Source organism: Metarhizium album, assembly GCF_000804445.1.
Source record: "Metarhizium album ARSEF 1941 chromosome Unknown scaffold_52, whole genome shotgun sequence".
Taxonomy (NCBI): domain Eukaryota; kingdom Fungi; phylum Ascomycota; class Sordariomycetes; order Hypocreales; family Clavicipitaceae; genus Metarhizium; species Metarhizium album.
Genome location: NW_024467626.1, coordinates 19578 through 39414, shown reverse-complemented (window position 1 = coordinate 39414; position 19837 = coordinate 19578). Strand labels below are relative to the sequence as shown.

The window sequence follows — 19837 nt, the reverse complement described above, 5'->3', positions numbered from 1 at the left end:
ACTAGTGTACATGTACGACCTCCATTGTGATGACCCATCCCCGTCCCGTCACCCGCTTTTAAAAATCATGTTCTGCTAGCGGTCAAATAGTCAGTTGCACAACCCCCCGCGAGCTGGAGATGCCATAGACCTGCTCGCTTTGAGACTGGTGTGTGCCGATCCATGCCAGGGACGGCGTCTCCTGATGTTGAGTTCAATTTGTCGGATCGCCTTTCGAAGCATGTCATGCCGCTTACTGGCACACAGTGTCTTGGGTGGCCTTGGAGTTCATGAGCAGGGCAACGATGAGACCGTACAGACCTGGTGAAGTTGGTTAGTCGACTGTACAAATGCAACATGGCTCCACGATTCTTGCGGCCCAGGACTTACCCAAGACTTCGGCGAAGATGAGAATCAAAATCATGCCAACGAAGAGACGGGGCTGCTGGGCGGTTCCTCGGACACCAGCGTCGCCGACAATACCAATGGCGAAACCAGCGGCAAGGCCGGCAAGGCCGACAGCCAGACCAGCACCAAACTGGATGAAGCCGGTATACAGAGGGAGTTCTTGCTTCAGGCCGTCGGAGATGAGGACAGACACGACCAAACCGTAGATACCAATGATACCAGCCATGATGACGGGAACAATGTCTGAAAAGATGCGTTAGCTCCGGCAATGGCGAGACGAGACGGATGAGATGAGAGCGCACTCTTGACGATCAGGTCAGGGCGGAGGACACCCATGGCAGCGATGCCAACACCAGACTTGGCGGTACCGTATGAAGCACCCAGACAGGTGAATACAATGGCACATGTGCAACCCATGGCGCCGAAGAAGGGCTGTTGACGGTGGTTAGCGCAGGTCGACATTTGACGCGCACGATTGTTGTGCCGGCGCCCCAGGTCAGGGCCAGCAGTGACGTCGGTCGGCGGGCGGACAGAATGCATTGACTAACCGCATAGACGGGGCTACACAAGCATCTTTGTCAGCTCAAAACATGGTCAATTATCGCACGCCTGTCACGTGTATCGAAGGGTTGCAGGCCCAGCGATGCTGGTAGCTTCAAAGAAACGCATCGTGGGAGCTTGCCCCCGTCCAATCGTCACGGCTGGGAGAAAAGCATGGGCGGAGAGAGAGGGCAGGCAGACGTACCAGAGCTCGGAGACCATCTTGGCGGTATTTGGCGTATCAGTGCTAAATAATCGAGGAGGGTAGCGAGCTGGAGTAGATTGCTAGCGTTGAGGTCCAGCAGTTTGATGGCAGGAGAAGCTTCGGTGATGGCTGGCCGTTGTCGTCGGGTTGTGTCGAGGTGCAATGGGGTCGATGGAAGGCTGTCAAGGACAAAGCAAAGACGAGGGTTACGTAATCTCGCCGTGGCCGGGGTGCTCGGTTAAACGCCGGCCCCTGAAGCTTCCCCCCCTGATGGGAGACACGAGCAGGACTCTCAGTGCAATCACTGGTGAGCAACCGTTTTGGAACCCGGAAACATGTCTTTGGCGATTCGGTGACAAGTCTACAGCATTATTCCAATATTCTGCAGCTCGGCCGGGCCTGTCTATGTGGTACTTTGTAGATGACTGGCCTCTCTGAGCGCGCCTTAGTGACACTGTCAAGGTTGTGATGATGACGGACATGTCGCCATCAGTTTCGCCAGTTGCGGCGCCTGCACAAGCTTGAGCTTCACTCAACCAGCTGACCGTCTCCCGGCTCCTGCTTGCGCAAATGGGGTTTTATAAACGGGCGTGTTTCTTGACGATGCTACGAAGTACGGAGTACCTAGGTAGGTAATAGGCCGTGGTCTTCCTCGTCTGCAGTCGGACTCATGTCATGTGACAGATGCATCCATGACGTTCCCGCCGCCACTCGGGCCCGACTCCTGGACGAGACGCAAGATGACGACGGACACCAGCCAGTAGAAAACAAGTGCCGAGTCCATTGCATTCCGCCGTCGATATTGCATAGGGAAGCAGCAAGTCGGGCCTGGCTCCTGCCGCCTGGGCTCCTGCTGCTCCTGTTGCCCTGCTTCGCTCGGCCACGGCGGTCCATCTTCAGTGCCGCTTCTCCACCCTCCAACGCGATCCCCAGTTCAACAAGCTTCCATGTCGGACGCAACGCTCCGCTTCACCCTCGGCTCTCGTCTCTTCTCGTTCTTGCTTCATCCCCACGCCGCATCGTCGGCCCCAGCGGACGCTTTTGTAAACTAGTCGCCTTGAGCAGATTGCCATGCTGCCCTTGTCTCCTCCATCGCTTCTTTTTTTTTTTAATTTGTTTCGTGTTATTCTTCGGGGCCCGTTGTTTGCTGTCTGTGTTCAACTCATGTCGTTTGGCCAGTCTCGCCATCTTGGCATCACATCGCAGCATCATGCCCGGAATTGCCAGGAAGATCATCATATGCGCTGCCATCGATGGTCTCATTCTCCAGCCGCTGTCCACAAAGGGACAACGACCATTCCAGCCCGTCAGGATCGGATATGGCGATGCATCTATTTCAGCAGTTCCACGGGACCAGATACCGGATGCTTCCGCCTCCAACTCATCCTTTGAAGCGTTCGGCATTATTGGTAAGAGTCCGAGCCCCGCTGTTCAGGCTGCCGTGTGCGCGCGTGTCATGTTTTTAACAAGTTCATGCATGCATCAGGCTTAATTACTGTTTCAAGGTTGAGCTACCTCATCACTATTACTCGTCGCCAACAAGTCGCGCAAGTCTTCGGGTTTCCTATTTATCTCGTCACTGGAGTGGCCATTACACCATGCAACACTAAGCAAGAGGCCGATGAGTCCATTCATACGACAGCCAGCCTGCTCAAGGAGCATGCGCCGAGTGACGGAAACGAAGGCTCCGGAAGTAGCGACGAAGACGGAGGGCATCCCTGGCCTCCCCTCGATGAGGTCGAAGATGCAATCAGTGAAGATAGGGCTCCTACTGACTCGTCCCGAAGCAGTGTCATGGAGGATATAATGCGCCGCCGAGGTAGCTACGGCCGCTTTGCTCAGCGTTGGTTCAGTAGCATTGGATGGACAATTGATCAGAGACGAAGCTTGGGCTTGAGCATTGCAGCCACAAGCGTACCTACAACTCCAGAAGCGTCAAGCGGACCGGCCGCATTCAAGATACCACTTGAAGAGGATATGGGTAGTCAAAGTCATGTCACAGCCTTGCTGCCAAAGTTACTGAGGACGATGCAAGTCTTTTTCGGGTCCTCTAGAAGCTTTTACTTCTCCTACGATCTTGACCTCACACGAAGCATCTCCCAACATGCCTGGATTCCCAATCCAGACACACCATTGCACACACAGGTGGATAGCAAGTTCTTCTGGAACAGACACTTACTAAGTGAATTCATGGCAACTGGCCAGGACTCAATAAGTCTCCCCCTAATGCAGGGTTTTATTGGTCAGCGAACATTTGTAGTAGATAGTGACCCTCCTCAGATGGACGAAAGCGCATTCGAGTCTGTGGAACTCGCCGACATGTCTATTTCGGCATCTCTACCGGCATCACCCCCCAGTGGTCGCGATGGGGACCAAGCCGATCTCAGGCCGTCGGCGAGAAAGTGTCTCATCACACTGGTGTCTCGCAGATCAACCCAACGTGCAGGTCTAAGATATCTTCGTAGAGGCATCAACGAGGACGGTTTCGCGGCCAACATGGTGGAAACAGAGCAGATCATCTCGTCGCCTACATGGGACCGTTCCTCGCCAATTCACTCATTTGTACAGATTCGCGGAAGCATTCCACTGTTCTTCACGCAGTCTGCATACTCGCTGAAACCAGTTCCAGTAATACAACACTCCCCGGAAAGCAACTACAGAGCCTGCAGGAGACACTTTGAGAGACTTCTCTCCAACTATGGATCCCTTCAAATCGTCAACCTGGTTGAGAAGCGTGGCGTTGAGGAACCCATTGGAGCACAATACGAGGCAAACATTTCGCGCCTCAACGAAGAGCTAGGCGAGAAGAACAGAATTCCGTTCGAGTGGTTTGACTTTCACCACGCCTGCCGTGGAATGAAGTTTGAGAATGTCAGTCAGCTTCTAGCCAAACTGAGAGGTAGGTTGGGGGAATTGGGCAGCACAACACAAGTCGGCGACGAGATTACTCGGCGACAGGTGGGTGTCATTAGAACCAACTGTATGGATTGTTTGGACCGAACGAACGTGTGTCAGAGTTCTTTTGCAAAGCACATGCTGGATTTGCAACTGAAGGCAGATGGAATAGACATGAGTGCGCAGCCAGACCAAGAGACGAGGTGGTTCAACACTCTCTGGGCAGACAATGGCGACGCCGTCTCCAAGCAGTACGCGTCTACGGCCGCTATGAAGGGCGATTATACGAGGACGAGAAAACGAGACTATCGCGGAGCCTTGAATGACTTGGGACTATCACTGGCGCGATTTTACAGCGGGTAAGTGCGCAATGTTTGCCGCAACGCGAACCAGCGACGTGATCCTAACTGTGGTTTGAAGCATGGTCAACGACTACTTTAGCCAAGCGGCCATGGACTTTCTGCTCGGAACCGCGACAGAAAAAGTCTTTGACGAGTTCGAATCCGACATGATGACGAAAGATCCCGCCATCTCCGTTGCCAAACTGCGCCAGCACGCTGTCGAACTTTGCCAAAAACGGGTGGTTGCCGATATCAACGAAGAGATTCACGGAGGATGGGTACTCATCAGCCCCAACATGGCCGACGTGGTCAGATCCTGGTCCATGGAAGAGGTCGTTGTCCTGTTGACGGACGCCGCTCTATACGTGTGCCGCTTCGACTGGCATCTCGACAAAGTATCCTCCTTTGAACGTGTACACCTCGCCAACGTGACGCACATCAAGTTCGGAACGTACATCACGTCAACCCTCGTCTCGACGCACATGGACGAAGTGAAGAATGTCGGACTTGTCGTATCCTATCAGCCGGGAAAAAGCAACATCAAGAGAACCAACACACGGACGCTCTCAACTAAGGGGTACATTGCGCCGAACTCGGCATCTCAGGGAGAGGCCAAGACGCAGATGGGCCTCGCCAGCTTCTTCTTGCCCAAAGAAAAATCGCCTGCAACTCGGAGGCTGGCGTTTAAAGCGCCATACGTGGATTCTCGGACGGCCGTGTCGGGAACAGGCGGCGCGCAGCAGACGGAGCTACAGCAGGTGGTGACGATATGTGCAGAGATTGAGCGGCTGGCGCCGGAAGCACAGCTGCGCAAGAAGGGAGGGGGTGACGGGAATTTCGTAGAGAAGGGGGACATTATCTCGCTGCAAGAGGCGAAGAAGAACACCGGGTTGCTGGAGCAGTTGGGACATTCGATCAAGAGACTTGTCTGGGCTTAGACGTAGACGTGGTGGGGAGGGATCGCGGAACAGCGCCCAGAAGAAACGTTAGCAGGCATGGACGACTACTCATGGTGAATTCCCGTCATTAAGATTACGTTTATTCCGGCCCTGGCCCCATGCTCGGCGATGTGCTGCGGACAGGTTGGCTTTTTGAAATGCGATAGAGATGCATCTGATAGCGCATGTTCTCCAGCTGAATAGGATACGAGAGTCCCTCGGGAAGCCTAAACCAAGTGGAATCCTCGGACTCTAATCTGTGCCAAGCGTAGCCCGGGGTCTCGGCCTCCAACAAGGTGTGGTTGAGGAGCCACTGCATGGGGTAGCGCCTCTTCCTCTCCCTGCCCAGCGCCGCCTCGGAGTAACTTCCCGGGCTGTCGACGACGAGCAACAAGCTTCCGGCGGGAAGGACGTGTCCCAGATGCCTCAGCAGCGCGGTGGTCTTGCCGATGACGCCCTCGGCGTAGAGCTCATTGAGGGTAAACATGAGCGTGACGATGGACGGGGCCGAGCCGACGTGTTGGGCGAGGGCCTCGGGGCCAAGGCACAAGACGTCGGCCCGGACAAAGGTCATGGCGAGCCGGGACGGGTCGACGAGGGCCACGTCGGCAGCCAGCCGGGCTTGCAGCGCGGAGGCGACGTGCTCCCAGGGCGCGGCGTCGAGGAGCCTGAGGGTGCCGCTGCGCCGGGTGTGCCCGAGGCACGAGGCGAAGGCGACGTGTTCGGCGGCGCAGCCTCCGATGCTGAGCATCCGCAGCGTCGGGCGGGGGTCCGGGGACGCGCCGGGCTCGCAGGGCTCGCGCCGGGCCAGCTGCTCGAGGTGCGTCTCGATGCGGGCGAGGACCGAGGCGTAGCACAGCGCGCGCGTGGGACTCCATCGCGCCGCGTACGCCGCCAGGTGCTCCTCGTTTCTGAAGGCGCGGCCGAAGTCTCTGCTGTACAGGGCTTGCTTGATCTCCTGGAGCAGCGTGGGGAGGCGGTCGGACGAGAGGACGTGTGCGAATGCGTCTGCGAAGATGTTGACGAGGGCCTGCTGGCGGCGCGGGGAGGGGGGGCTGTGGGCGGATGCTGAAGCTGGGCTTTCCGGTGCTGGTGACGGTGCCGGTGCCGTCGTGGAGGAGGCGATGCGGCCCTTTTTCCTGGGTGCCCGTGTTTTCGAGCCGACCATTTCATCGATGGATGGGTATAAGTAGGTGGGTGGTGGGAACAAACGGTCGAGGGCCGAGGCGAGGCGGCTCGCGGACCAGTTGGCGTGTGCGTGGATGGCAGGCGGTCTGGATTTGGAGGGCTCGGCTCGGCTGGAGGCGGGCACTACGATATCGGCTGGTCGGAGGTCGCTTGAATGCGGCACAGCTCGACACCCGGGTCATGAATCTGTCTGTCTGCACTGAACTTTTACTGGTACGTAACTTACATGATTGATCTACATGGAAAGTTTTGCTTCTTTTTTTTTTCCTTTTCTTCCTTTTTTTCAAGGCCGTCCTGTACATCTCCCACATGTCTGTCACCTTGGCGCATCGCCCGTGGCTGATCGACAAGGCCGGAGCTCGGACGTGGACTCTCGGCTCTGCACCCTGCCGCACATGACGAGATGCTGACTGATGCTTTCCGTGGAAGGCGGGCTTGGCTTGACTTCTGTGGTGCTTCAACGTCCGTCTGTGGCGGAATCGATTGGGTGGACATGCTCCCCTTCCCCTCTCTTATTTGTCCTCTACTTGTTTGAGACTTTTTTTTCTAAAAAGTTTTTTTGATGGTGTTCTCGCGCACGTTGAGAGCGACCGACTCCATGATGGAGCTGTTCTGTTCCGTCGGCAATTGCTGCCTGCTTTCCCAAGGACAAGCATGACACGCATGACGTGAAGCCGGGCACTGCGCAGCCGAACTGGGTGTTTCTGGAGTCTGCACAGTCAGCAGTCAATCACCCATTGTTGGCAGCCCCTACCTTTGGCGCCCGGCTTGCCAGGCACCGCCCAACCCAATGCGTGATGTGTGCCGGTGAAACGCAGAGGCAGAGGGGCGCGAATCGATTCCGCAGCATCGCCGTTGCAGCCGCGCGGCGCTGCGTTGCGCTGAATCCGCGACGCCGGACCCACCGGCCCCCCTCCAGCGAACCATGACATAATACCTCCAGGAGTCCAGTGCGAGGTCGACTAATGAGTTAACCAGTTACACGACCCCTCAGCAAGAACTTCCCAGCGCCCCTTCCCCTCGCTCTTGCCCAAGTACTTATCTGTAATCCTGAATCTTCCCTCTTCCCATCCGCGAACGCTGCCCTCCTCTCTTCTATTTCCCCAGCCTGCTTATCCAGTCGAACCCCCAGACAGCACGCCCATCATGGCCTACGGCGAAATTGACCAGTTGTCCATCAACACCATCCGTCTGCTTGCAGTACGTCGAGCTCTCTACCCCGCCATTGCTCCTGTTCTCGCGCCTGCTCCTGCTCCTGCTCCCCCTCAGCCCCGCCATGGCATCTCTGCGTGCGACCTCGCCGCCCACGAAACACGCACTTGCGGCAGCGGGAGAGGGCCGTTTCGATCGTGGCATCCTGCCCAGAGGAGAACACACAAGTGATGGGTGCTGATGACTGACAAACAACGCCGCCATTATTCTAGGCCGATGCCACCTTCAACAGCAACTCCGGACACCCCGGTGCTCCCATGTGAGTGGCCTCGCTCGCCAAGTTCGCGACCTCGTGGGAAAAAATTGCTGGCTGACGAGTTCCTAGGGGCATGGCGCCCGTTGCCCACGTCCTCTTCAACAAATTCATGAAGTTCAACCCCAAGAACCCCAAGTGGCTGAACCGAGATCGTTTCGTTCTCTCGTAAGTCACTCTTCGCCGTGAGACCACGGCGGCCGCGGGTCAGCAAATATGCAATTTTCGCTTACTTGAGTGGCAATTAGTAACGGCCACGGCTGCATGCTGCAGTATGCCCTGCTCCATCTCTTTGGCTATGACTTGAGCATTCAGGATCTCAAAGAATTCCGAGTAAGCCGCGATTCCCGCAATACTCCACCTCGGTTGGAGAACGAGTCTAATCCATCGTGCAGAAAGTCGACAGCAAGACTCCTGGCCACCCCGAGGCCCATGATACCCCCGGAGTTGAGGTCACTACTGGCCCCCTCGGCCAGGGTGTCTGCAACGCTGTTGGCCTGGCCATGGCCCAGGCTCACACCGCCGCCACCTTCAACAAGCCTGGATTTGACGTGGTTGACAACTACACGTACTGCTTCCTCGGTGATGGTTGCTTGATGGAGGGCGTCTCCAGCGAGGCCTCTTCGCTGGCCGGCCACCTGCAGCTTGGCAACCTCATCTTTATTTACGATGACAACCACATCTCCATTGACGGTGACACCAACTGCGCCTTCACCGAAGATGTTGTCAAGAGATACGAGGCCTACGGCTGGCATGTCGAGGTTGTCAATGACGGCGATTCCGACCTTGACGGCATCGAGGCCGCCATCAAGAAGTGCCGAGAGGTCAAGGACAAGCCCTCGCTGATCAAGCTCAAGACCACCATCGGTTTCGGCTCGCTTCAGCAGGGCACCCACGGCGTCCACGGCTCTCCCCTCAAGGCTGATGACATCAAGCAGCTCAAGCAGAAGTGGGGTTTCCCCGAGGAGGCTTTCCACGTCCCCAAGGAGGTCTACGACTTGTACGGCAAGCATTCTTCTGAGGGAGCCTCCCACGAGGACAAGTGGAACCAGCTCATGTCCAAGTACGCTGAGCAGTTCCCCAAAGAAGCTGCCGACCTCAAGCGCCGTCTCACGGGTGACCTTCCTCAGGGCTGGGAGAAGAACCTTCCCGTCTACACTCCCTCGGATGCCGCTGTCGCTTCGCGCAAACTTTCCGAGACTGTTCTGAGCAAGATTGAAGGCGCCATCCCTGAGCTCCTCGGTGGCTCTGCTGATTTGACCGGCTCCAATCTGACGCGCTGGAAGACCGCCGTCGACTTCCAGCCCAAGGCTACTGGTCTCGGAGACTACACTGGTCGATACGTGCGCTATGGCGTGCGTGAGCATGGCATGGGGGCCATCATGAACGGTCTCGCTGCTTACGGCACCATCCTGCCCTATGGTGGAACTTTTTTGAATTTTGTCTCCTACGCCGCCGGTGCTGTCCGTCTCTCGGCTCTGTCCCAAGTCCGCGTCATTTGGGTTGCCACCCACGACTCCATTGGTCTTGGAGAGGACGGTCCTACTCACCAGCCTATCGAGACCCTGGCCCACTTCCGGGCTTTGCCCAACTGCATGGTCTGGCGCCCTGCCGATGGTAACGAGACCAGCGCTGCTTATTATATTGCCTTGACCTCGAAGCATACTCCCAGCATCCTGGCTCTGTCCCGGCAGAACCTGCCCCAGCTTGAGGGCTCCACCATCGAGAAGGCCAGCAAGGGTGGTTATGTTCTGCACGAGGTTCCCCGCGCCAACATCACCTTGGTCTCCACCGGCTCCGAGGTGTCCATCTGCGTGGAGGCTGCCAAGTATCTCGACGAGAAGCACGGCGTCAAGGCTCGCATTGTCTCGATCCCCTGCTTCGAGGTCTTTGATTCTCAGTCCAAGGAGTACAGGCTTTCTGTGCTGCCCGATGGTATCCCCTCTCTGTCCGTTGAGGTCATGAGCACCATGGGCTGGGAACGATACACTCACGAGCAGTTTGGTATCAACCGCTTCGGTGCTTCTGGCGCCTACAAGGACGTCTACAAGGTAAGACTTGACCGGGCATCCAGCATCCAGCCCTTGCGCTCTTCATCTTGGGTCTTCCGCAGCTAACAACCTCTACAGAAGTTCGAGTTTACTCCCGAAGGTATTTCCAAGCGCGCCGTCGCCACGATCGACTTCTGGAAGGATGTCCCCAACATCCGCTCTCATCTCAACCGAGCTTTCCAGCAGCACATTTAACATACCACGCCATTGCGACTGGGTTGGCTTTGCAGCTAGAGCTACATGAATACATGGCCCTTGTTCTGGGACGAGAATTGATACGCCACGACGACGATATTGGGAAGAGAGTTTGGAATGGTTAAAAAATATATAGATGTTGTACTTCAAAACATGAGATGACAAGATGTCAAACATGCAATCAGGACTTTTTTAGTCTAAAACAAAAACACGTAGCCAGCTGCCATGTCATGTGTAAAGATGATTGAGCAAGACGCACAGATGAGACGAACGAGCCGCAAACAACTCCGCGCTATGAAGAAAAAAGAAGGCAGGAATCACGAGGTTGCTGTCATGGCGGGCGTATCGAGGTTGAATGTTGATGAATGACAAGAGGGAACACCGTAGCATGTCGTGTCGTGAGGTGCCAAGGTGCCACGGTGCCAAGATTTTGATTTGTGCGACGACAAAGGGCGACGAGCAACTGCCCATGACGGCGGGTTGACGGCGGGCTGACGGCAGGAGAATATGCTTGCCGATTTGGCCCAGAATTTGCCACTCGCTTAATCTGGATGGCGTGCGTCGCGGTGGGAGGAGCGGTAGCGGTAGCAGCTGCTGCTGCATCTGAGACGGCAAATCGCGTAGGCTACCCTTGCACGTCGATCTGGGCATGATGAGCCCGCACGACGTGCCGTCCAATAAAGACTTGCCTTGCAATGGGCAACAAGGCCGGACATGCAAAAGCTGGGAGCGCGGCCACGAGAGAAGGAGAACAGGGAAGGGGGGAAAAAAAGGAGGCAACTTCTCAATCAATCGGCACCGGCATCTCGCTCAGCTTGTGCGGTCCACTCCTTCTGAAACTCCCTCCCGACTCTCTCCAACGTGGCGGCGGCCCTCCTGGCCTCTCTCGCTTCCTCAGACGAAGGCGCAACGACTACGCCTACCAACATGGGCGCGGCGTCGTCGGGCAACTGGCGGGTTTCTGCGTCTTCGTCTGTGGCGGCGGAGGCGACGGTGTCCACGTCCTTGTGGGAGGTGCTCCGGCCGGACGGGACCGACGAAGAGGATTCGCGAGGGTCAAGATAGGTCTGGAGCACGACGGCGCCCGAGTCTGGGTATTCGACCATGATGCGCTGGGGGCGGCCGAGGTGCGCGCGCTGAGCGGCGGTTTGGGAGGACAATGCGCTCGAGGTCAGGGCGGTCAGGGAGTCGAGGTGGGCCGGGGAGGAGGAGGAGGTTATCAGCGGTGTGAGGGTGATGTCGCTGAGGTGGATGGACAGAGTGGGGTGCTGGGAGGGGAGATTGGCCATGACGTCGGTCTGGTTGTTGTCGTCGTCGTCGTCGTGGCGGTTGTCGCGAATGTGCAGGGAGTCTCTCTCGAGGAACCAGAGGAGACGGGGCGGGGAGCGAGATGCACTTGTTGTACGGAGTACGGGGACTGAATTGGCAGAAGAGGGTGAAGGAGAAGCAGGAGAGAAGAGAGAGAAGAGACGTGACGGGGGAGGGGATACGACGGACTAGATAAGTAAGGAGAAGGCTAATAAAAGGCTGGCTCCGTCGGCTACGTTTGCGCCATCCATGGAAGCAGAGAACTGGAGGAGCCGGGGAGTCGCTCGGGACGTGGAGGGTGAGCGAACCGAACCGCAGCAGCGGTCGAGGCGGGTGGAGGAAACGGCGGGGTTTGGCGTGGTGTCGATGTCGATGTCGACGTAAATGTGAATGTCGAGTCGATGCCGATGCCGATGCCGATGTTCAATTGTCCGATGCCGTTGGCTGTCGATGTTGGCGGGTTGGTGCACGGGCGACGGGTGCCGGAAGCTGGAAGCCGTCAATCAGATCAGTGCTGGCTGACGAGGGGAGGCGCCCTGGGGCCTGGGGCCTGGGGAGGCGGGCTCTGCACGGGCGTAGGGGGGGAGGGGTGCCTGTGCATGTGCATGTGCATGGCAATATGCAACATGCAACATGCAACATGCATGATGAAACTGAGGGGCGGCGGCTCGTGCATGCAGGCAGGGCAGACGGCGGGCGGATTTTGGTTTTGGTGCGGCAGCTGGGTGCTTGGGTCCCAGACGCTGACGGACTGGCTTCAGCATCAACGGCTTCGAAGCTGACGGGTTGGTGACGACACGGCGGCGCATTGAGTGCCGCACGGGCTCCTGGTGTTGCCATGTCCGGACTCCGGTGCTTGAGGAGCTACCACGGTGCTCCGGACGTAGGTATAATACACATGTGTTATGCATAAGTGCATGCTGTGAGTGGGTGCGAGCGAGTGCGCGCAGCAGACCAGCCTCGCTCGCTCATAGATGATAGATGGCGCCCCGCAGCGCTACATGCGGTACGGAGTAGGCAAAAAGTTCGCCTGGAAGGCGGCACCGGATCTGCCTCCGGGTCCCGTCTCTCAAGGGCCTGGGTACAGTGCACGTGCAGCCCGCAGCCTTCCGCTCAACCCAAGTGGTCACTGGTCGGTCGGGGGGAAGGGCAGGTTTTTTTGCGTTTAAAAATAGAGGCGAGTAGTTAGTATCATCACGACTTGTTCTGTTCTGCTTTGTTTGATATCTCTCGCCTTGATTTTTTTTTTCCAAAAAAAATAATTGCACGGCACTTGCGAGCGGGCACGCAGGTATTCAATATTATGCGAGACCATCACTGATGCCTAGGTACTTAAGTATTGTTGGGTTCACCCCTGCGCATTGGCTTTTTGTAATACAATAGCCCTCGTCTTTTTTTTTGGTCTCCCTTTTTTTGATTTTTTTTTTCCTTTCTTTTTCTCATCCACATCGTCTCCCCCCTCCCATGCAGCCATGCGGTGCTAGATACAGGTACGCGAGACAACAGGCCTTTTACCCGCACCAGCTGTGTGGTTGGGGGCCACGTTGTGCGTCTCAGTTTGCGGGGGGCGCGCTGGATGGGGCCGCCTGGCTTGAATAATACGTCCTACGTACTACGTACTACGTAGTACCGACTGGTACTCTGTAGTTGCGGGCTAGACATACATGAAGGCTGGTTCTATGTTGTGCGTGAGTCGGTTTGTTTCAGGCGTTGCGGGCGGATCTCTTTTCTCTCTCGCTCTCCCTCTCTCTTCCCCTCTATCTCTTGCTCTCTCTCTTTTTTTTTCTTTTTTTTTTCGGGAAATCGGTGGTTTGTGCCGAGGTGCAATGAGCACGTCTGGGACGAGGTCTAGTGGAAATGCGGGGGAACGAACATTGACGTCGTATTGACTGTACTACATACGGAGTACATGTGTGTCAATTGATCGACGGGCGAGGCGGCTGTTGGCGAATGCGGAGTATTTTCCACATGTAACTTCGCGTCCACTATTGTATTTGTATTTTCCGTATTATCAAGCAAGATGGAAGTTGGGGACTCGAAGCACTCGATCCATGTTGGTTAGCCTTGTCGGCAAACGGATCTGTTTCTTCGTATTACTGGGCACTTGCTCAAGTACTCAAGTAGGAACCTACTGTGCTCTCAATGGTAGGCACATGGCCGTGTACTTGAGAAGTACCCAAGTGAATATTCCGAGTCGCGAGAACTCGCTTACTCACCCCACTGACTGGCTGCCTGGCTCTCATCACCACGTCCTCCCCGCGTCACCCTTCAACCCCTCCCGAGACGTCCTCCGCCTTGGACGCCTGGCCAGGCCGTGCTGGCATCCCAACTGCCCTGCCCTGCGTCATTAAAATTCTCCGACATCATCTTCCCCTCACGCACAATGCTTCCAGACTACCCTGGTGTTGCACGGGGGAAGGGGGCGGCGGAGATGCAGCACGCTCGCAAACGGATCAATGACTTTGTGTGAAACATCCATCCCTCATACCTGGCGCCGCGCCATTGGCGCGCATATACGGAGTAGCAACTCATCACTTTGCACCGGAAAAATCTCGTGATTACGTGTTCACGTCCCGCTCTGCTAGCACGAACCGAACCCCGCGAGCAAAAGGAGTCTTCTTGTGCGCTTCCCCGTCTGTGGACTTGACAGGTCGACCCTGCCTCGATCGAGCTCCGTCGGTGTGACATGGCCGTGCTGTTTGGCTCCTCTGGGACGCACCGTCGCCCTCGTGGAGTCCTTGCCCACCGAAATGTTGTGGCTGTCCAGATTTATCAGACTCCCGCTCGACGAGACGTGCCCTGAAGAAGCCTGTGATGTTTACATTGGACCGGGTTAAAAATAGAAGCAAAAAAATTAATAAAAAAACCCTAACGTTACTTTGCTTCGCAAACCGCCCCTCTTTGGCGTGTCGGCCTACCCTACAGCTTGCTGGGCACTTTCAACCCTCCTAGCATTCTTCCGGTACGTGCTTCGGGCCTTTGTTTTCGGCGAACAGGCAATGATGACATGCCGTGCGTGCCGTTGATGAGCTGGTCGTGGGAAATGACCCGGATTCTGGAACCTGTTGTCACCCGATTCTCAATGACGATCAGACAAATCTCAACGGTCCGCACGAGACAATGGCAACAACGGAGGCCCCGGGCTCTATACCACCGGCGGATACCGAAGGCACAAACATGGGAGAAGCCATGCACCGTCTCTCCAAGACGTCTACCTACTCAGTCACATTAAACCGTGGACGACACACACAAATGCTCCCGCGCGTTCGTGGCCATTGTCTTCGCTTCTGCCGCACCTGGCAGACGCAGCGCCAGAGTGGGGATCCGCCGCTGCTCCAGTCGTCGGGTTCGTTTGCCGGTGAGGAGATGGCCTTGGCGAGCAATCACTGGGTCTGGTTGGAGGTGCACCGGATGAGGGGAGGCTCTGAGTCAACAAGAAGGATTCCATCTTGGGCGGCATGGCGTGGCCAGACTGGCTGCCTTGCACAACACGGTGGCAGACGAGTCCATTTGGCTTGCAGTCGGCCGCTCCGCCTGGGAGCGAGCCCATCCCATTTCACATTCGCATTCGTGACGGAGCTGTCCGGATCGGAGTGATTGGGAACCGGCAGAATGGGCAAATGCTCTGGCCGACGTCACTGCGTGGTGTTTCCGAGAGTCATGGCCCTTTGCAGAACGACAAATCACCACGGCATGGATGGGATGTGCGTGACAAAGGCAACCCCCTTTTTTTTGTTTTACAAGTCATGTTTTTCGTCTCGGCTGGCAGCGCGTGCAGGCCTCGCCGAAGGACAGAACAAGCGCATGTCTTGTCTTGCCGTCGAGCTTGGGGGACGGGTAGGCATGTTAAATGGAAGTGTACTCCGTACGTAGACTCATCACCTTGGTTGTCGTGACTCGTGAACAAGGCTGGGCATCAATCGCAGGCGGCTCGGCTCTTGGTTGGGAGCAGGCCGCTGCGCGGCAGATGACCAGTCAAGGCCTGGTCGGGGATCGAAGTGGGTGTCGGCAACAAGAGAGGCTGACGACTTGACAATGAGGAACCCGATAGTCGTGCGTCTTGAGAGATGGAGAGAGGCAGGTGCTGGTAACACTGGCTGGATGCTGGATGGCGGCACGGCACGGCGGCGACCGCGGCAGAGATGTGGCGGCGGCCGTCGATGCTGGATGCTTATGCTCGACGGGTCGACGATGTTGTCGGTCGGGCTACTCTGCACGCTTACTTACCTAAGCAGCACTCGTTGGGCGTGCTTGTTTGGGACTGGAGCGTTGACGAGCGCAGCAGAGCCCTGGGGCACTGGAGCACCGGAGCACCAGCTCTGAGCACTGGAGCCTGGAGCACAGCCATGCAGCCTGTGGCCCCAGCCACTCACGTCTGGACGCCTGGCTGAACAGCAGTCTGCCTGCTGCCTGCTGCCTGCTGCCTGCTGCCTGCTGCCTGCTGCCGTCTGGTGAGAGAAAAGAACAGTGCAGTGCGTGCCCGCCAAATCTAAGCTTGGGCGCTCTTCTGCCGCGCCCCCAGCCATCGACACTCCACGCTCAACTTGACAAGTCGACTTCGATCCGCTCCGTCGACAACACACCACCATCGTCGTTCGGTCCCCCATCTTCGTCTCTGTTCCCTCCATCGCCGTCTCGACTTGGGGAGCGAGTCACTCAGGGGGCTGCCGATTTATTCCTTTTTCTTTTCTCACCCCAACGCCCCCCCCCCGCCGCCGCCGTGTACTCGACCCGTCTTGTCTCCGCGCTCCAGCTCGGGACCACTGCTGGGCTTCCCTCGTCAGCCCGTCATTGCCACAAGCCCGTCCTGCGTCTCACCTCTCCTTCGTCTCGCACCGCAGGGCCGGTTGCGCCATCATCAACCTCGTTTTCATCCGCAGCACTGCTTGTAGCTATTTGACGCCGGTCCCTGCAGCCCGCCGCGCATGGTCTTGTTGCGTTGAGTGCGCTTTCGTCCCCGACGACCCAATCCGTCCGTCGTCTCTCGCAGTCTCTGCGAGGTCGACCTTGCCCACGCCGTCCACGCCCACAGCCCTCGCGACGGCATGCCTGCACCACGACGCAGAAAGATCGGCCACCGGCGCCGCGTCGAAGATGAGGCCGATGATGACGGCCGTCCCGATGCGCTGGATCTCGATGACGACTCCTTGACCGAAGGCTCCCTCACTGACGACGATGACGCCGGTCAAGACAGCGACACCAGCAACATCGACGAAGCTTCGCCGACGACTCCCAACGCCTCCAAGGCCACCGACGGCCCCCACCCAAAGTCTGCTCGTACCAGCACAGCGGCTGCGGCAAATGGCAATGCGAAGCAAGCTTCCGACACCGAAATGATGCTGCATGGTCTGTCCATCGCCCGTCAGACCGCAACCCCCCAGGAAATGCAGTTCGACGAGGTCGTCGTGTCGCCGCCCAAGTCCCCCTCCGCGCCGGTCGTCGTCAGCTCGGCCTCTGCCATGAGGCAACAGCCCGCCAACCACGTTGAGCGGCGACGACAAGAGCATGAGGACTACAAACGCCGGAGAGACGAAGATCCCGCCTTTGTGCCCAATAGGGGGTCGTTCTTCATGCATGACCATCGACACGCCGGACCTGCCGCGAATGGGTTCAGACCGTTTGGCCGCGGGAGAGGAAGAGGCGGTCGCTATGGTGTTGGCGGTCCCTTCGCCCCTTTCAGGTACGTCTCCCACGCATCAGTCCCTTTGTGCCTTTCACCTCTCCCTCTCGCCACCCGTCTTGTCTCTGGCATATGTCGTGTGCTGACCTCCCCCCGACCAGCCACATGCAGCAACCTTCGGATCCAACCACGAATTCCCAATGGACTCACGACATGCACGACTCCGTCGCCGATTCCGTACCTCGTCGACCTCGACAAATGCCAGATGATGAAGGGCCGCCCAACGGCAACGGCTTTATACCCACCTGTGAGCCTAGTGCCACTCCCATCAACCGTACGCTGTCCACCGAGAAACACATCGGCAATGCTCAAGTTCGCGTCATGTTGCCGGGCATGATGGAGCCGGCCGTCTTTCCCGGCATGCCTGTAAAGCAATACACCAAGTTGCCTGATCATCGTCCTCCTCTTCGACGAGACAAGCCCGTCCGCATCTCCTTGCCTGGCCATCCTCCGCGATACATCTTTCCTGCCTCTGATCGATCCTTTACCTTCATCCCACGTGCCCTCCGACCTAATCAGCAGCGCATGCGTGGCAAGTCCAGGTCTGCATGGGGCTCCATCGGAGGGTTTTCGAGGCGGACAAGCGTATTTGGGGGAAGCTACTATGGAAGCGCCTACTCGCCCAGCGTTGCCCTCAGTCGCCGCTCATCCGTCGCTCACGAGCGCGATTTTATTTTCTCGCCGACGGCAACTGTCATCTCGAGGCCGCCCATGCCCACGGACAACGTTCGACCAGTCGTTCGACTTCCGCCTAGTGCTATGCCCCAACCTCCCATGCCGGTGCAACTGCCAGCGCCAGGACCCGCCCATGTCGCCCCGCCAGCTTTCGGGCAAGATGCCGTCCTTCTGCCTGTGCCTCAAACGTCGGCGCAGTCGGCCGCTCCCGCCGAGTCGTCGATCAATGAGCTTCCACCTCCACAAACACACCCGCTCCCCCAGAAACCGACGGTGCAGGAGAATCGGCCAAACTCAATCCCCATGCATCAACCACGACCACAGAAGAACATTTCCGTGGCGGACATTGAGTCCCCCACAATGACTCGGGGAGTTGGCTCTCAAGCGTTCCAGGGAGCCTTCCATCAGCAGGTCCCCGTGCAGGTGGCCAACGGCTATGGTCAGGAAGCGCATGCGCGACGACCGTCATTTCCCTCGCAGCAGTCTACTGGAACGCCGCTCTCCCATATTCCAGAGAGGGCCATCCATGCCGCGCCGTTCCAGCCCAACGCGTACGGCCAGCCGCAGTACTATGGACAGCAAGTATACCAACCCCAGCCACAGCAGGGATACTTCTATGCTACTGGGTATTCTGGACCCGGCATGGCGCCGACGGCACCGGCGCCTGGATTTGTCCCTGCCGGTCAGCCCGCAAACATGCCCGGGGGCTTCGCCCCTCAGGGCCAACCCGACCAAGGATCGGCTTCACTCGGCCACGGACACAATCCCTCGGCCGGTTCGAACCTGGTGGCCCAAGAAGTAAACGGAATGGTTTACTATTACGATGCCAGCCAGATTGCACCGGTCAATTCTTACCCTACATACTCGGCGCCTCAGGGGTACCAGCCCAGTGTCATGGGCATGGGAGGAATGGTGACACCAAGCCCTGACGGATTCTACTACCCCCAGCATGCATCTGGAATGGTCTACTACCCACAGTAGGGCTGTGCTCCCCTCAACTTCTACCATCTCGCTTTCCCTCAGTCCCTATCCCATTTTGCCGATTTAATAGCTTCGTTGTAGTATGCTGTGCCGCATCTTTTCTTGGCGGCGGGAGGGGAGGGGGGGAGTGTTCTCTCTCTACTGCTTCTACCTCCTCACATATGGTTTTCATTGCTTTTCTCTACTCTTTGCTCTTCTTTAAATTCTTTGTATTGGATCGGACATTCTTGGGTATCATTGTTTGGGTTTGCCGGAGCGTTGCGCCAAAAAAGAAATGATTTGGTTTTGACAAGAATTATTCCCCCCTTTCCTTGAAGCTGAGTTGTTACTGCGCAGGAGGGTGCCTGTCGTTTTGTATGTGGATATTTGTCTCTCCATGTTGGAGCGACGAAGTATTTGAGAGAGGGTTACCTGCACTGCGTCCCCCGCTTCTCTTGAAGTGTGTTTCGGTGTTGCCGAGCGTCGACAATCCGAGGAAGCGATGATTTGACAGGTTTGAGTGGGAGAAGGGGTTGCAAACAACAAGGGCTCCGTTGAAAGAAGCAGGGCATTGCGGCAGTTGTCGTCGTTGGGAGATGGCCGAGGGGCAGGATATCCTGGAGTGTTTGTGGACTCAAAAGCTCAAACGGGGGTTGGTTTCCTTTGATTTTTTGGCACCACCATTTTCCTTTGTCGGCACGATTAAGCTTACCACATCATTCTTATTATTTCTTTCTTTCTTTTTTTTTTCTCTCTCTGTGAAGCGGAGTTCGAGTTGCCTCGCCCTTTTGGTTGTAGCTGTTCATGGCAGCGGCGTTTTGGGTGTTGGGAGCATCATATAGGAAACCTGAAATGCGAAGGACTTGAGCTTCACGTGGCTGCAGCGAATTGTGAGCAAAGTGACGGAAGGGGCGTGATGTGCAGTCATGCTGGGTCGCTGAGCAAGCGGCAGCAGATTGGCGACGTGACGTGATGCTCGGAAGTATCGGGAGCAGACGGACTGTCGTTT

The 19837-nt window shown here is 57.1% G+C and overlaps 6 protein-coding genes across 6 annotated transcripts; 3 read left to right on the top strand and 3 right to left on the bottom strand.

Moving 5' to 3' along the window:
- Positions 1 to 232: 232 nt before the first annotated feature.
- Positions 233 to 1149, bottom strand: MAM_08354 (Vacuolar ATP synthase 16 kDa proteolipid subunit; the record flags this gene model as incomplete). Its single annotated transcript, XM_040827152.1, has 5 exons — positions 233 to 300; positions 370 to 630; positions 690 to 819; positions 936 to 948; positions 1133 to 1149. The coding sequence occupies 5 exons, from the start codon at positions 1147 to 1149 to the stop codon at positions 233 to 235; spliced, it is 489 nt and encodes a 162-aa protein (XP_040674856.1).
- Positions 1150 to 2342: 1193 nt separating this feature from the next.
- On the top strand, positions 2343 to 5306 carry MAM_08353 (SacI domain protein; the record flags this gene model as incomplete). Its single annotated transcript, XM_040827151.1, has 4 exons — positions 2343 to 2541; positions 2619 to 4090; positions 4148 to 4386; positions 4448 to 5306. 4 exons carry the CDS (start codon positions 2343 to 2345, stop codon positions 5304 to 5306), a joined length of 2769 nt encoding a protein of 922 aa, XP_040674855.1.
- Positions 5307 to 5406: 100 nt separating this feature from the next.
- On the bottom strand, positions 5407 to 6474 carry MAM_08352 (uncharacterized protein; the record flags this gene model as incomplete). Its single annotated transcript, XM_040827150.1, has 1 exon — positions 5407 to 6474. The coding sequence occupies one exon, from the start codon at positions 6472 to 6474 to the stop codon at positions 5407 to 5409; it is 1068 nt and encodes a 355-aa protein (XP_040674854.1).
- Positions 6475 to 7640: 1166 nt separating this feature from the next.
- MAM_08351 (transketolase) lies at positions 7641 to 10205 on the top strand (the record flags this gene model as incomplete). The annotated part of the gene is made up of 6 exons (XM_040827149.1): positions 7641 to 7694; positions 7919 to 7965; positions 8032 to 8127; positions 8208 to 8292; positions 8355 to 10010; positions 10089 to 10205. The coding sequence occupies 6 exons, from the start codon at positions 7641 to 7643 to the stop codon at positions 10203 to 10205; spliced, it is 2055 nt and encodes a 684-aa protein (XP_040674853.1).
- Positions 10206 to 10993: 788 nt separating this feature from the next.
- Positions 10994 to 11494, bottom strand: MAM_08350 (uncharacterized protein; the record flags this gene model as incomplete). The annotated part of the gene is made up of 1 exon (XM_040827148.1): positions 10994 to 11494. The coding sequence occupies one exon, from the start codon at positions 11492 to 11494 to the stop codon at positions 10994 to 10996; it is 501 nt and encodes a 166-aa protein (XP_040674852.1).
- Positions 11495 to 16558: 5064 nt separating this feature from the next.
- Positions 16559 to 18849, top strand: MAM_08349 (extensin; the record flags this gene model as incomplete). The annotated part of the gene is made up of 2 exons (XM_040827147.1): positions 16559 to 17193; positions 17295 to 18849. 2 exons carry the CDS (start codon positions 16559 to 16561, stop codon positions 18847 to 18849), a joined length of 2190 nt encoding a protein of 729 aa, XP_040674851.1.
- Between the last annotated feature and the right edge of the window lie 988 nt (positions 18850 to 19837).